The sequence below is a fragment of the Podarcis filfolensis genome (genome assembly GCF_964270895.1).
Source record: "Podarcis filfolensis genome assembly, chromosome: Z".
NCBI classification, from domain to species: domain Eukaryota; kingdom Metazoa; phylum Chordata; class Lepidosauria; order Squamata; family Lacertidae; genus Podarcis; species Podarcis filfolensis.
In genome coordinates this window covers 29424686-29442055 of record NC_139617.1, presented here as the reverse complement: position 1 = coordinate 29442055, position 17370 = coordinate 29424686, and the positions used below count along the sequence as shown (strand labels likewise).

At 45.2% G+C, this 17370-nt stretch overlaps 1 protein-coding gene across 1 annotated transcript in view; it reads left to right on the top strand.

The window, feature by feature from the left end:
* Positions 1–277: 277 nt before the first annotated feature.
* LOC310754712 (G-protein coupled receptor 83-like) overlaps positions 278–17370 on the top strand; it is a gene marked incomplete at its 5' end in the record, with an annotated part of 50067 nt that continues 32974 nt past the window's right edge. The window contains one exon of the mRNA XM_083596799.1: positions 278–580. Within this exon, the coding sequence (XP_083452925.1) occupies positions 278–580 (303 nt within the window). The remainder of the gene's footprint in view (positions 581–17370) is intronic.

The window sequence follows — 17370 nt, the reverse complement described above, 5'->3', positions numbered from 1 at the left end:
CGGGGCTTCAGCCTGCACAGCATGTGGGAGGTGAAACTTTCTCCCAGCCAAGCTCCTCACATATTTTTAGTTCTGCGCAGGTCCGGTCTGTTCCTTCGAGGGAAGTGCTCAGTGTCCAGTCTTCGGAGGAGTATCTCCTGGTGCCTAGAGTCCCTTCATCTGGTGGCAAGTGGCAGAGGAGTCGTTACTCCAAACACAGGGCTAAGAGGTGCAGAGATTTGGACGCAGTCTCGGGCTCTCCGACCACATGTGTGTCTCCTGGGTGTCCAGACGAGGAATGCATTGGGATGAGCTTCTCCCAATGGTGCAGAACAAGGTGTCTGTGGAAGGCATGCCTGTGGCGATGGTGGTGCAGCTCGGCGAGAATGATTTGCCAGAAGCTTCCAGCTTGAGTCTGCAGACCCGCATGCAGGAGGACTTGGAAGAGTTGAAGGCAGCTCTTCCTGGGCTCAAAATCTTTTGGTTGCAGCTGTTGCAGCGACGTGCATGTCAAGGAAGCCGATGCCCAGCTGCCACCGAGAGGGCCAGGAGGCGCGTGCAGAGTGCAGTGGCCAAGAAGGTTCTGGCCTTGGGTGAGATGGTGATCCGTCACCCAGGCAATACCTTCTGTGTTGCGTCCCTTTACAGGCTTGATGGGGTTCATCTGTAATTGGGAATGATTTTTGGCTGACCTCCGTGTCAGCAGAGTTAAGGGATTGGTTACAGGTCTGAGTGGTTGGTGGCGAGCACGGGGCTCGTGTGGCGGATAGGCTCTGGTTCAGGTGATAGGGATGGGAGAATGCTCTCGCCATCCCTATGTAAAGGGTATTCCATTAAAGGAATCCAGGGACTCAACTGGTTTGGTCAACCCCTGAGAGGGGGTTGTGCCTGTACCTGAGTCCAGGGGGGCATCTGGGTGGTGAACGGAGTCTGTTTGCGGCTTTTCACCTTCCCAGGTGTTCACCCTTGGCTGACCTATGTGGTGCCCAGGGTCAGCGCTGCCTGCAAGAGTGGGGGGAGCTAGTCGAACCAGAGCCTATACAACCACTCGCTGTAATCAACAAAGTTGTGGCCTAAATTCTGCCAAAAACCAAAACTAAAATCTGAGTCATGTGTGAATTTATTTAGGGGGGAGGTCTCTGGGTCTGAACATGCAACATGTTGGGCCAGTCGAAAGGCTTTCTACTGCTTGCCAGTCACAAAGGCTAATGTTGCAGGCTACAGTCCCCTTCCCAGTCTGAAGAAGATGTGGAGAAGCTCTTTATTTCATAAAATGTATAAACCACTTGATGTGGGGCTTGGGGAGAGAGAGACAGTTTACAAAAATGATAAAACAAAATTCTCACCAAGACAATTAACAACAATAATGTAAGACTTATGAAAAGTTAAAATAACGATAGACTGGTGGTTTTTTTCTGGGGGTACTCAAGGGTACACAGTACCAGCACCCCCCCCCAAAAAAAGTGTGGCACTTACTGTATCAACAACATGGTGAGATTTGCCATCTTTTTTTCCTAAAAAAAAGAACTGCAATAGACTAAAACCAGGTTGAAACTCGCATCAGCTTTCTAAACCGCTGGATAGGCTTATCTAAAAAGGTTTTTTTAGCAGGCACCAAATAGAGTACAATGAAGGCACCCGTCTGATATTAATAGGCAGGGAGTTCCAAACTAGGTGCTGCCTCATTAAAAGATCAAGTTCTTACAAATGCGAAACAGGGATTATGTGGCACCTGTAGGAGTTCCAGTTCCATTGATTGAAGTTGTAGGAACTGAGTTGCGAAATTCTGCACTATGCAATTGTCTATAGAGCCAGATATGAGAGAAGAGAGGAAGGTCCCAGGGGAAAGTGATCTGCACCTCCCCAAGGGGCACAAATTTTTACTTTTGTGCAGAAGTTTAGGCAGGCGTCATAGCAGGCATGTGTGAGATGAATGACTTCCATCTTCACTTTGCTCCAAAAAACAGAATGACCCAAGATCTTAGCTGTTCATTTAAAAGAAAACCATATCTTTGACAAAAAGGATCTGTTCCAACTGTGCAGATGGCAAGGGGAAAGGTTGGGAGTTGCACTGTAGCTTAATCATCCTGTGATCTTTCCTCCATACTTCACCCATAAGAAACATCTGACAACACAAGGCTTAACTGGAAAATCACTCTCTTGCAGAATCATGCAATGATTCAACGTTTCTGCTTCTTAAATGGGAAATTGATATAAACTGTGTTGATCATATAATTGATAGCTCACTACTGTGTATCAAATCTAACTGCACAAGAGGGTGTTTCAGAAACCAGCAGAGGTTGTTTTGAGTAGCTATTGGCAATTTTCAACCTTTTTAAATATGGGCTAAGGCCATGGTCTGAATTCCAAAAAGCACCTTCATAATGTATATAGTAGACATAAGTTCTTATACCTTACATAAAAAAAAATTCTTGAGAGGATGGTGTTCAGAATAACTCCTGCTATGACACACGACACTAACTGCCTCCAGCCTCCTGTAATGCTATCACCCACTGTTGCACCATGAGGAAGACATTAATGTGATTTCCAGACAAAAGCAACCTGCTGTGAAGCTGGAGGGCAAAATAATTCTATTGATTGCACAGATCACCCCAGTTGCCTGCTGACAGTTGCTGGTCCCTTGGGCTTGTGTTTGCTAGGAGCCCGAAACAGCCACATCACCAGGTCTGAAAGCATTTGTGGGTGTGGAAAGTAGACAGGAAGCTGCAGAAAATTGGCAGTCGGTGGTCCAATTTTTTTGTGTGGATTGATGGGCCTGTGACTGCAGAAGGAGGTACCTAAAGCTGCTGGCATAAGCTGCCTTCACTAGATGCGCAAAGAGACGTACTTCACTGTATAGTACAATCACATTTTGTACACATACGCAGTTGAAAGCCACTGGTTGAAATTGCGCATGTTAAACGCAAGCAAGGCAGAGAGTTTAAATCAGAGCTTTCCAAACTGTGTGTCTCGACACATTAGTGTGTCAGCTGCAATGTGTAGGTGTGTTGCATGATTGCTCCCTGTGCTCCTCCCAGGGCTGGAAAGCGGTTAGTTTAACCTCTAACTTGCTAGTAAAACTACTGTATTTTTTGCTCTATAAGACTCACTTTTTCCCTCCTAAAAAGTAAGGGGAAATGTGTGTGCGTCTTATGGAGTGAAAGCAGGCTGTGCAGCTATCCCAGAAGCCAGAACAGCAAGAGGGATAGCTGTTTTCACTGCGCAGCAATCCCTCTTGCTGTTCTGGCTTCTGAGATTCAGAATATTTTTTTTCTTGTTTTCCTCCTCCAAAAACTAGGTGCGTCTTATGGTCTGGTGCGCCTTATAGAGCGAAAAATACGGTAGATTATTGTGTTGCAAAATGATGCATATCTAAAAAGTTTGGAAAGCTCTGGTTTGAACACTGTTTTTGCACCAAGAGAACTTGGCACAAAAAGAGCATTTAAGTTCTGGGGCTCACTTGGGAAGCAGGGCCTTTGTTGCACACTGGGTCTCAGATACTCCGAGATCTTTTGGGAACTTGGACAGCTCAACGAGATCTAGGGAGAGCATCCTGGGGTCATGGTGCATTGGCTCCAGAAGTCCTGGGAGGCCCTGGTTCCAAAGGTTTGAGTATGAATTCCTATGTAAGATGTGATCATGCCATACTGCTTTTGGTGCCTGCTAAACCAAAACAATTTTTAGACAAGCCTACGTTGATGCTTAGAAGATTAATGCAAGGGCTGATCCTTTCAGTCCCCTAATAAAATATTTAAGGGGGCTACCCCCCAAGTTGATGGGTGCGTGTCAAATGGTGTGTGCCTTGTGATCAATTATGCTGTGTGGGGCTTACCTGCCCTCCCCCTCAATATTTTATCCAAGCTGGCACCCCTGGGTGTGAGCCTCCATACAACGTTAGAAACTGAGATATGAAAGCTAGGAGCTAAATGGCTCCTTAAAACTAGGTTATGGAATGTCTAAGTGCGCTTTTTTATAACAAGAATACAAAGCTGAAAATGAATGAAATGCAGTTAAAATATTATGTTCATTTTTCACAGGGTCTAGTCCTTCCCCTGCCTTCCCCCTAATATTCTTAAGAGGGTCTCTTCTCCAGTCTTCAGAGAGTAGCTGGAAGTGGGGAGGCAGAAAAAGGTCCTCCGTCCCTTCCACTCTGCAGTTTTAATCTGAAATCTTAGGTGCAGTACTGCACCCAGAGCTCAGAAACCTCTCACCCTAATGAAATTCCCTGTCACAAAATGCGCCTAGAACAATAGGAGTTTTGAACACTGCCTCCATATTGGACCCTGAAATGGTGTTTTCTCCCACCCTTCATTTCAAGGAAACCAAACCTGGGTAAACACAGGAGCCCCTGGAGTTTCTCACCACTCAGAGACTAGGGTGGTGCCTAACAGTATGTTGGAGTGCCTTCTTTGTCCCAGTGCTGCAAAGCAGACCTTTCTCAATCTGAGTTCATCCAGATGTTTTGGGCTACAACCCACATAGATCCAAGCCAGTTCTGTCGTTTTATTGTGATGATTATTGTGTTAATGTTGAAAGTGGGATAGAGGGCTCCTGAAACAAATTAGAAAACATTGGAAGAAAGGTCATTTGTACCAAACAAATTCTGCCCAGCATAGATTTTTTCTGCTCCCATCTCATTTTGGATTACCTTCATTAAAGATCTGTAATTTAAAGCATGCAATTTCCCTAGAGTTTTTGGAATATATGTTCCCTTTATTTTCCAGAGTATAAGGTCACGAGAGTATATGTCCATGAAATTCATCTATATATAAAAATAAATAAATAAAGGAAGATGGAGAGGAACTAAATTGGCTACATATTATGAAGCATTCCAGCCTTGACAACTATGGAGACTCATCCACACTTTCCTGTTGCCCCATGCTTTCTAGTCACAGGTCTGTGCTTGAAAGCAGCTGTGTCGGAGTGCTTTCCCCTTGCCCCCAGGGTTCCCTGGAAAACCCCCTCATAAAATGCTGAATCAAGACAAATGGCAATTCGGATTTTCTGCAGAATGCTGTTTGGTGGTAAAGAGTGTGTCTTTGTGGGGAAAGCACCACGGCAAAATGAAAAGTGCTCAAACATGGAACTTGAAAGCTCAGACCTATGTATGCCTAGAAAAGTGGCACAAAGGGAAATCTGTATTGGATCCCAGGTTGTCCCGTTTTGTTGTTGTTTTTATCCATCGCTCTGGCATGAGTCAGCTGGCTCAACCCAGAGCACCAGACTAAAAGACACTCGCTCTTGGCATGAGCCAGCTGGCTTGCACCAGAGTGCTGGACTGGAAGACTCCCCTTTCAGCCTTGCACAGTACACCGGAACAAAAGTCATTCATTTTTTGGTCTTGGACATGTGCAAGAGCTTGGGGCCAAAGAAAGAAGCACCTCGATTTTGGTTCCCAGGATGTTGGAGGGTATGAGATTAGGGCTGCAAGTTTATAACTGGCTTGACTGGTAAACTTTTAGTAGTTGTTTGGTGGGGTGCAGCTGAAGCAGGACCCTAGAGGATTATTATTCTTAGGCTTTTCATATAATCAGTTATTCATATAATCAGTTATCAGTAATCAATATATTCACATATGCTCACACATAATCAGGGCTTACAGTGATTTTTATAATCCATTTAAATTAAAAAAAAGCTTTTTGCCTAGTGTGACAGCAAGTGGCTCGACCTTTCCCCCAGTGCTTTTTGCACCCTAGAGAAAGGGGAAGCTATAAATCAGAAGATGCTGGTACATCTCTCCCCCTCAGATCCAGACTAATTCTGGACACGAAACAGGAAGGGCTGACCACAATACCCCTACATAAACAGATGCATGGGGGAGTTAGCGCCAGGAGATCCCCTCCTAGCTGAAGTTTTGATTCCCTGTTCCATCAACTAGGGAAAAGGTGAGACTGTACTTTTACTGTACAGACAAAGAAAGCAGAAGTTGGAAGTTATACTCTGTACGCGGTCAGGAGCCGACAGAATGCGCTTATTGGTGATTTGTTGCTGGCGTTCATGATTGTCTCATGATTGTCTCATGATCTGTGATGCTGTACTCAGGTATATAATCTCAGAACTTGAATGCTTTGGGGTCCCAGTCTTTTGGAAAGGATTCCAACTGGGTCCATTATTGCTCAGCAATAAAACCTCGCCTTCTTTTTCACCAATTTGCTGTGTCTGTCCATCCTTTGTCTCCATTAAGTGGGTACCATTTTAAATTTATTTGCAACACAGCAAGCAAGCGGAGGGTTCCCATATTTGTTTGTTTGCTTAATAAAATATATACACTGCTTGGATGTAAAAGAAAACCTCAAAGCTGTTCACACACACAAAAGACAACACAACAAAACTATCAATAAGAAGAATTAACAACAATAATTTAAGACTTTCAAAAGGTTAAAACAATGGACTAAAACTAGATTAAAACTTGTATCAACTTTCTGAACTTCTGGGTAGGGTTGTGCAAACAAAAATCATTTTAGCAGGCGCTGAAAATATATCAATAGGCAGGGAGTTTCAAAGGGTAGGTACTGCCACACTAAAAGGTTGAATTCTTACAAATGTGGAATGGGTTAATTTGTGGCTCCTGTAACAATTTGCACCTTCTGCCAATTGAAGTGGCTGAGTGGGTGTGTGTGGGGTAAGGTAATCTCATAGGTAAACCTATTGAAAAGTCACCTGTGTTTGAATTCTGCTAATATGAAAGGATTTAAACTTAATCAATGAGCCAGCCTGTAAGAAAGTTGCTGCTCAGTCAATCAACTAAAAAAATTAACCTGCTGATCTCCTGAAAATACATGTCAGTTTCTGCAACATAGACTGTGGGAACTGCAGTCAGGCCAAAATCTTTTGACACTAAGGGTTGTACACTGTGGGGTAAAGAAAATTCCATCTCCACAAAGTAATATCTCTTTTTCACAGCTGCACCGTTAAAGCAGCAAAGCCGCTGGGTCTTTTACCCAATCTTTATCCTGAGAGCACCTTTAGAGGAGGCAAAATTCAGAGGTCACAGAATTCAGCTGGTTTGAAATATCACAAAAAATTGTACACGCTGAACTGTTATTCACCCTGAATAAACCAATGATACTTTGACTAACAGCAGACCTGCTTAATAGCTTAAAAGGTACCATTCTGGTACTATTCAATTTTCAGTCTTCTAATGCTCAGCCAGTCACTCACTGTACTGACAGATTACTGTGAACATTTTAACCTCCACAAAGAGTATAGTTAATAAAAAGGAGTTGCATTTATTCAAATGATTTCATTATCTGCCATGATATAATGGTTTGTCATAAAGGATAATACAATGGGGTGTCCTAAAGAATATTTAAATTTGACAGATCATTGGACTTGTTCAGCCCCTTTCACAGTTTATTGGGCAAAGCGAAACCCATTATTTGTTCTTGCCCATTTATCTCTCCATCAATTCAGGAGAGAGGGAGAAAATGCTAAATGTTCTTGGAATCAGTTTGGCTTTGAATCATTGGAAGCTGTGCCCATTACCAAAGGATGATGGGGAACAGCCATAGTTAACTGGCAGCAACACCTGTCTTTTAAGCAGGAGGTCCTGGGTTCAATCCCTGATGGCATCTCCAGGTAGAGCTGGGAGAGACACCTGCCTGAAATCCTGGAAAGCGGCTGCCACTCCCTGAGAACAATAGATGGACCAATGGTCTGGGGCTTGCATAAGGCAGATTCTCATAGTAAGGGGTCAGTCTAGGTGATAACTATTGGTCCCTTCCTAACCTGTGATGCTGTACCTGTGAGACTACAATGTATAAAAGGAAGCCTGCTAAATTGGCCAAATCACTTCATTTGGTAAGGTAATAGCCTGGGCCAGGCAGTTAAGTACTGTTATTTTCATATACTCAGAAGTTGCCATAGAGACAAATGGGTGGGCCTTTATGCACAGCACCTGGCTAGATGCCACATCACCTAGGATGGAGAATAACAGGCAATAGGTTACAAGCACAGGATAGAAGGACCCACAGCATTAGCACTCCAGCCAATCTGGTTTTTGCCATCAGGTTTCCAAGAAAGCCCAAATCCCAAGTTTTGAGTCCAGCAAAAAGCAGGACACAACTCTGTGTCTCCAGCTTCCAGCATCAGTCAGAAACACAAAAAAAACCCTGTGGCTCTTGTTCTCCTACCCTACAAGGCGATGTTGCTTCCAAGCAGATATGGGGGGGGTTGCCCCCATTTGTCTCTATAGCAACGATACAACCTCATTCTAATTGGTTGTCTCTTACAGATTCAACCCTTAACTACGGTACACAGGATCATAGGTTTGAAAGGGACCCTCAAGGATTTTACAGATTGACCAAACTGAACAAGTTGATTTCCCCCATCCCCCAACCCTTGTTACAGTATTAAAGGCACAGGAGTTTTTTCCACCACCGGCCAGAAAATTTGCAACCCCCCTCACTATGTCGCTACATCCTTAGTTCAGTAAACCTCTATTTTCCCAATTATCTCCACTAATTTATGACCCCACTCCTTTCTGCTGTGCATCAATAGTCTTTCTTTGTTCTTGCAGAAAGAGGCATAATGGGGGCAGCTTGTCCAAAACACCCCCTGCCCTGTATTTCTTTCCTCCTTGATGAAATTCCCAGTCTGTGTGGCAGATATTCACAGTATATCTTTTCTTGTCAGGAGCTATCCCCTTTCATCAGCTACACATTTATTAGAAGAGAAAGCATAAAAAAGAACCTGGAAATGGTTTTTCAATGCAGTGATGGAGATGTGAGAAGGTGCTTCACGGTGGAGGATGGGATTCAGCATGATTAAAGAAATGCCTACAGAATTGTGTTAAGATGAATCTGCCATAGAAGAATATCATTATAAGCTCACCATTTTTCTAAGAAGTCAGAAATTACAAGGTCAGCATAGCAAGGCTTGGTTTCTTGTAGAAGAGAGAGAGAGCACACTTATTTATTTGTTGCATTTATATCCTACTTTTTCTTCAAAGGAGTTCAAGGTGACTTATATAAGAACATAAAAAAAGCCTGCTGGATCAGGCAAGTGGCCCTCATAGTCCAGCCCATGTAGTCTAGCCAATCAGATGCCTCTTGCAGGAGACTCACAAGCAGGACTCAAGCACAAGAACAACTCTCCCCTCCTGTGGTTTCCAACAACTGGTGTGGGGGATGATGGACTGGTATTAAGGCATCACTGCATCCAGTTGTGGACCCTGAGCATAGCCATCCTAGCAGTGACTGGCAGTGAGCTTCATGGCTGAGTGGGGATTCAAACCCCTGCTCTCTCAGGTCACAGTCCAACACTCCAACCACTACACCACACAGGCTCTCACTTACAGTAATATTAGCTTTATTTGCAAGTATGCAAGTAAAGTATTAGCAAAGGCAAAGAATCATTCTCAATTATTATGCTCATCATTGCTGCAAGCAGGCCATTCCATCCTAGTTGACAGCTGACAGTCAACATTCCATATGTACTCCCCATGCTCAGTCTTCACTGATGTGTGACTTGTTTTGTTTTACAATCTTCTTTTTTAATGCACTTTGACCAACCTCAGGGGTCCTCACAGAATTATAATGCTTCCTTCTCAGTAGACCATTTGACTTCAGTCTTACCTGTTCTTATCATCTGAATTGTCTGTTAAGAATGAGCTGATGTGGCTTTGTTGGTAAGATTATGCCCTACCCTGGAAACACATTTTTCAGAACAGCCATACAAGGCAGCACACCCTTCCCCCAAAAGAAAACCGCTCACAGCTCTCTCTGCCCCTTCCTACTGCCTTTTCCAAGTGCAAAAACAGTTATATTACTCACACTCTGCCTTACAAGCACTCACCACAAATCTCCAGGACATTCATGATTGTTCAGGAGATTGAGAGGTTGCATTTAAAACCTGCTATCTCTGTGCTATCTATTGCTGTGGTGTGCTCTGATTTTACAATATTTACCAATATGGGCATGGATACGGTTCATATGGAGAGAGGTGGTCCTTGCGGCATTGCAACAACATGATCTGCCTCATTGCACTGGCATGCTAAGCAATTTGTCTTTGAATACACTCATTTCCACAGCCCTACGAAAGCCAGACTGTTCCACTTCTCTCCACTCCACCGCAAGCAATCTATTAATTGATTCAGTCAGTGGCTCTTTGTTTTGTTTTCTGTTTCCAGTTACTCCAGTGCAGGCAGATAAATATATTAAGTTCTGCAATGTTCCATCTGAGTGCACTCCAAAGGGTTGCTTTGTATTTTGGAAATGGCAAAGCTCTCCAGGGTTTAAATTACGGTACATTATGACTCAGGTGTGTAGATCTGGTTATAGATCAGATTATGGCACTTGTAGGCCAGGTTGCTCTGCTTAATTTGCGAACAAAGCCTTGAGAAAGATCTGATTTAAACTGTTGCTCATACTTGTTTAAATCTTCCGTTGGGTGCTTTTCCATACCCGCATCCCCATTCCCCAAGAACAGCTCCAAGATAAGAATGGTGCTATGAGTTTGACTAGTAGGCTATATGCGAGATCCTTCTAATCCATGGATCCAGCAAGTGTGTTGAGGTGATAGCCTGAGTGGTGGGCCATTAAGAGAAGAGACGAGACGAGACGAGACGAGAAGAGAAGAGAAGAGAAGAGAAGAGAAGAGAAGAGAAAAGGGGCTCTTTGTGAGATGGCAAATGGGTGGGGGCCTTCCCCTAGCTTGTGGTTAGTTAGAATGACGAAGCCAGAATATAGAGCTGAGTTGCAGTGATGTGGGCCAGAAGCAAATCAGCAAGCAGAGACAGAGAGAGAGAGCCATGCTAGATCTCTGCTTGAATCCAAGGCTGTGGCTATGGGAGAAACAAGACCTTTGGGGGTGTTAATGCTGTGAACCCCTCCATTGAAGGTTCAGATTGTATATGCAGTATGCGTTAAAAAAACCCATATATCTTAAAGACTACATGGCCTCTGCTGTGCCTCATTCCAAAAAACAAAACAAAAAACAAACAAAAAAAACATGAACCCTGGGTAAGTGCCTGGAACCCCTGGAATCTTACACCATTCAGAGATTGTTATATAAACTAGTTTGAGAAACATGCATGTTTAGATCTTCAGAACTGGGATCAGTTGCAGCTGGAGTCCCACAAGAGGTAGTGATAGTGATCACCAAATCAGATGGCATTAGAATAGGATTAGACAGGCTCACAGAGGTCAAGGCCATCAATAGCTTCTGGTCACAAGGTCTGTGTTCTGCCTCTACGGTTCCTCTGAACACCCAGGTTAGAAGAGGGCTGTTGCGCTCAAGTCCTGTTTGTGGGCTTCTCTTTGGGGCATCTGGTTGGCCCCTGTGAGAACAGGATGCTGGACTAGATGGGCCATTGGTCTGATCCAGCAGGGCTCCTCTGATGTTCTCCACCACCACCACCCCTTCAGAAAAGTAAAAATATGTTCATTGGATTCAATACCAAACCAAAGGCAAGCAAGATGCACAACCAGACCCTTCCACACCCTCTTCTCCCACTTTCTAGAGCAAGCTCTCACTTCAGTAAGTGGTGCATTCATCCTGTTTCCTCTTATGAAATACTGTGTTTTGATGCATTTCCCACCCCAAACCAGCTTTGATCTACATTAAGCAAAAGAACGACCACACTGAATTTGAAGACAGTAAAGTGAGCCCAGCCCTTGTCCCTTAAAGGCTGAGGGGGGTGGGGAGGGAAAGATAGCTTGATTTCTGAAAGTAAGAAGAACATGCTTGATGCCATGTGTTCAAACTTCATATTTTCAAGCTTACAGTTAAGCTTAAAATGTCTTATTGTGCTGGTCCCAGGGGGAGATTACCGTGAGGCGTGGTCAGAGTCCGGTCCTGGGTTGAGGGTCTGGAGACTGTCCACCAAGGGCGAAGCGGGGTCCAAAGCGAGGAGCCGGGCAAGGACGGGAACTCTGGAAGAACAGGTCTGGGTATTGGCAGAAACAGGTTTCCAACAATGTTGCTCCCGAAACCTGGGACCGGGCTGACTGGCCTTTATCTTCTCTGAGGCCAGGGGTGGTCCCGGCCCACAGGTGATCCGCCTCTCCTGGCCTTAAGGCGAACACTCCTCCTGAGAGAACCCAGTTCCCTCCGCCTCTCTGCCCTGAGCCTCTGCAGCTCAGGAGATGCTGGAGGGTTACTGGACCCAGGGGGAGGCTCACCTTCCCGTGACAGGGCTGGGAGAGGCGCACCTGTAGGCAATGGGTTCTCAATCACCTCCGGAGCCAGAGTGGATTCATCTGGTGTCTGCTCCTGAGGATCCGGCATAGGTGCAGGCGCTTCAGATTCAAGGCCCTGCCCCGGCTCAGCTGGCCCTGGAGGCGGGGACTCCTGTGCAGGCTGGGATTCCTCTGGTTCAGCCTCTGAATCAGATTCCCAGGCCATCACACTTATGTAAAAAAAAGTAATGTGTTGTTGTAAACAAAAATCTGCCCTTTTCCCTTATGGGGTATCCAAGAGACCATATAGAGTCCTTACGTAGGTTCCTTATTGGTAGGAGAAAATAACAGAGGCCAACCAGAGAATATTGAGAAGCAAAGTAGCTAGTAAGCCTGATCTTTAGTGATCTGTTGCAACAGGGTGCTCCCCTCACACGCAGGAAAGGAGGAGGAACCCAGAACAAAAGTTTGCCTGCCCCTATATAGACATTTTAAATTCCCTGCGCTGGAGCTCAAGACCACCCCTCCCTGCATCATACATACATCACAGAAGGGGTGTAATCCAAGACCACCACCCCCAGATACATCATACCTACATCACAGAAAAGGCGGTCTACAGCAGAAATCTGAGTGCGTTGTTTATCTCGTCTGACAGGTTTACCTGTTAATGCTCACTTGATTGGATATCCTGGGGAGCCTGGCCAGTCTTTTATAATGATAAATACTTACCGTATTTTTCGCTCCATAAGGCGCACCTGACAAAAAGTTGCACTTAGTTTTTAGAGGAGGAAAACAAGAAAAAAAATATTCTGAACAAAACAGTGGATGTATGATTTTTGTGGTTCGTGCTGTGGCCACAGACATGTGATCTGATGGTGAGTTTGGGGTAGCCCAATGCAAAAATCCTGAGGATCCGTGTGGATCCGTGCTTTGTAACCACGTTTTTGTGCCATTGCGGCCCCACACAACAGTGGGTGCGTGATTTTTTTGGTGCAGGCTGTAGCCACGGACATGCTATGTGATCTGATGGTGAATTTGGGGTGACCCAATGCAAAAATCCTGAGGATCCATGTGGATCCGTGCTTTGTAACCACGTTTTAAGTGGGGAGGGAAGGAAAAGCACTCAAGGGACAAGGAGCACCTGTGGGGTGTATGGAGAAGGAGCTTTTCAGCTCCCTGAGCCGGGGAGGGAGAGAGGGAAAGAGAGCACAGTTGCTTTAAAGGAGCCAGCCGGACAAGAGCCGTGTAAGTGGCTCCTCTCCTCTCCCGCTTTGCTCCTTTAAAGAAAGTGGGCTCTCCTTCTCTCCCTCCTCCCCGGCTCAGCGAGATGAAAAGCTTTGCTACTATTCAGCCAGCTGAGCGGGGAGGAGGGAGGGAAAGAGAGCATGCTCACTTTAAAGCAGCCAACTGGACAGGAGCCGCTTACACCCGTGTAAGGGGAACCATGGATCCTCTGCTCGCGACTGCAGCAGATCCCCCCGCCATCCATAGGCATCCACTCCATAAGACGCACAGACATTTCCCCTAACTTTTTAGGAGGAAAAAAGTGTGCACCGTATTTTTCGCTCTATAAGACGCACCCGACCATAAGACGAACCTAGTTTTTAGAGGAGGGAAACAAGAAACAAGAAAGCAACGCAAAGCCTCTTGAGCGAAGAGGCAGGAGCGCTCCGGCTGCACTCAAGAGGCTTTGCGTGGCTATCCCCGAAGCCAGAAGAGCAAGAGGGATAGCTGCACACCAATCCCTCTTGCTCTTCTGGCTTCTGGGATAGCTGCGCAGCCTGCATTCGCTCCGTAAGATGCACACACATTTCCCCTTACTGTTTAGGAGGGGGAAAGTGTGTCTTATAGAGCGAGAAATACGGTAGTTCCCGAGCCAGGTCACAGGTGCACCCTATTCGAACACAGAGAGACATACCCTTAAGACAGGATTTGTGAAGGAAAAGACAATGGGGAGGCTTTTCCATTTTCCTTTGACCTTGCAGAGAAAACATTTGGTCAGTTTGGGAATAAAAAATGGTTTCAGGTCGGTCTTCCTGTGCTGATCTATGTACGTGCTTGGTTGGTACATTTATGAACATTATATATATCTAAGACTTTAAAATTCTTATCACAGTGTAGCTGTACTAAAAGAAGTAAATTTGGCCTGCTCAGTTCTAAGCCAGCATTGGCACCTAAGTGTTTTAATTGGGCTCCTAAAACTTTGGAGTATTTTCCTCTCATAAGACCCCAAGAAGAGCCTGCTGGATCAGGCTAGTGGTCCATATAGCCCAGACTCCTGTTCTCACAGAGGCCAACCAGGTGCCTCAATGAGAAGTTCACAAGCAGGACCCGAGCACAAGAGCCCTCTCCCCTCCTGTAATTTCCAGCAGCTGTGGAAGCAGATCATAGACATTGTGCTTAATAATCATAGATAGCTCTCTGCTCTGTGGGTTTGTCTAATCTTTTAAAGCCATATAAATTAGTGGCCATTACTGTCTCTGGGAGAAGTTGCCTAGTCTAACTATGCACTTTGTGAGAATGTAGTTACTTTTCTCTGTCCGGAAACTTCCAACGTTCAGATTAATTGGATGTCCACGAGTTCTTCCCCGCCCCATCCTCTTAATGAGAAGGGCACTTGACTGAGTTCCGCAGATGGGGACTGAAGCATAAAGAAGCTATTAAAAAAAAAACCAATCAAGAAGACGGTGGAATCTTTCACTTATAAAGTCCTGCTGTTGTCAAAATGTCAGGGCAGCCACATCTCTATTACTTGAGTCAAAAATAGACAAAGAAAGAAGCCAAGACTAAGAGAGCAGGAGATGGGGCTGGTATGCACCGCTTGCAGGGAGGGAAATGTTCATTTGAAGAAAACAGTCTTACATGGGAGCGGGGAGGGGCCCCCCCCACGCTCCCTATTGCTTTGGAAACCATGTTCCATACATTGAAGGGTGCCTTGCGGTGATGGCTTAAATAGGAGACTGAAATCAATAAGATATAAGTGTCTTAAGGATGGAAGGTCACCGCGGCCTGGCTTTGCTGCCTAGAGGCCATACAATGACAGCAGAGAATGTTTAGCAGCAAAGACATCATCAACCATGAAATATTTGATGACATTGAGAGGTTTCTCATTTGCAAACAAGAGAATGGCTATGACTCAGGGAGGCAAGCGGAATTGAGCCTGGATCCCAAGAACTCTTGTATTATTGCAGCCTAAAGATAACAAGATGGGAGGAAGGAGTAGGAAGTACTCAAACAATAAGTTTTCGGCCTTTGTAATTAATCTCAACAATATAAAAATAAATAATAGCGGAAGACTCGAGGACAACAGAAGCAGATCTCAGAACACTCCAAGTAGCCTTTGGAAGGCACTGCCAATAGAATGATTCCTGCTACTCCCCAGAGGAGGAGGAAACGAGTGGGGGTGAAAGCTGACTCCCCACTGAGGGGAACAGAGGCAGCAGTGTGCAGAGGTAACAGGATGTCCTGGGAGGTGTGCTGTCTTCCGGGTGCTGCCCTTTAAAGCCCTAAATGGCCTCGGCCCAGTAAACCTGAAGGAGCATCTCCACCCCCATTGTTCAGTCCGGACACTGAGGTCCAGCTCTGAGGGCCTTCTGGCGGTTCCCTCACTGTGAGAAGCAAAGTTACAGGGAACCAGGCAGAGGGACTTCTTGGTAGTGGCACCCGCCCTGTGGAACGCCCTCCCACCAGATGTCAAAGAGATAAACAACTACCTGACATTTAGAAGGCATCTGAAGGCAGCCCTGTTTAGGGAAGTTTTTAATGTTTGATTCTATTTTTAATATTCTGTTGGGAGCTGCCCAGAGTGACTGGGGAAACCCAGCCAGATGGGCGAGGCATAAATAATAAATTATTATTATTGTTATAAATCTTTCTCGTTAAGCAGCCATTTGCAGAGTGGCCACATGGACCTTCCTGCACACGTTTCCCAGACACTACAAATTGGCTTTGTCTGACACAGCCTTCAGTAGGAAGGTGCTGCAAAGGGTAGTACAACCATGTTGTCTCTCCATGCCCACCCTGTCAGTAAAGCTCTGGCAAATCCCAACATAAAGACTGTCCTCCAGGAGCCTCTGGGGAATGAAAGAAAATTCTTACCATGAATTTCTATTCCCAGAGTCTCTTGGAGGATAGCACCCACCAGTCTAGCCAAACATAGCTAGAGAGACAACCATTTCCCTTAGGGAGTACCAAAAGGAGAGGTGGCCTGGGGTTTAAGGTTGTGTAGAATACTAATGTTATTCATATCCATCCCTGAGTTTTTTATTTCATGGAGCTGTGAGGTTACAATACAATCTTGATGGGGAATGCAAAGCAGAACAGGATGCCACAGGGAAGTGATGGGGAGAGATTTCTTCCTGCTTGGCCAGCTGGTCTGGCGAGTGTAGAATGACTCCTCCCCCGTGCAAGAACCTATCCCATCAGAGGAGAGGAGCCATCCCAGGAGACTCTGGGAATAGAAATTAATAGTGATAATTTCATTTCATTTCATTTTCATCACAGTTATAATGGTACACGAGCTGTGCCCTCCTTTGCATCTGAGCACCCTACAGTGTCCATCATGAGATCAAAGTGGAGATCAGTCAATTGATGCTATTATTCTCTGCTTATGCCTCTCTCAATAACAGCCATTACTTTAATGAGCTGCATTCATCCACCTACCAATGGATAGAGGGCTGTGTTCGTGGGTATCTCATCATTTGCTATTGGGAAAAAATGGTTGGGGATGGATTTGACTAATCTTGTCAAATTTTCAGATAATGCACAGAAGGAGATCTTCGTTCTGTAATTATGAAAGGGACTTGTCAAAAGGAACAATTTTTTTTAGAAAAGGTGCAAAGCATTACAAAATGAAAGATTTTAGTGCAACGGACTGGGTAGGTGAAGAGGATCCTCTTTCATGTCAGGTTCATGTGTACAACTACGTGGGCAAGGTTCAACTGCTGTTGGCTACTGCACTCCAGCCATTTGTGCCAGCTTAATCCCACTGAGTTCAGGGAGAATACTTTGCTTTAGATAGGCTATAAGCTTTTGATGTTTGCAGCGCGTGACAATCCAAATCACATTTACTCAGAACCAAGTTTCACTGAGTTCTGCATGTTTTAAACATAAAAAACCCTAGCAAGAAACTGCAGGAACAGCCTTGATATTGCCAAACAATGGCCACTTACCATCTTGCTTGTGAGCAGCTGTTGCGGCCCAATGCAGTGTCTCTTCTCTCCTCCAGATATGCAGCACCATTTTTTCTTGTTTCCCTGTCCCCTCCTGCTGC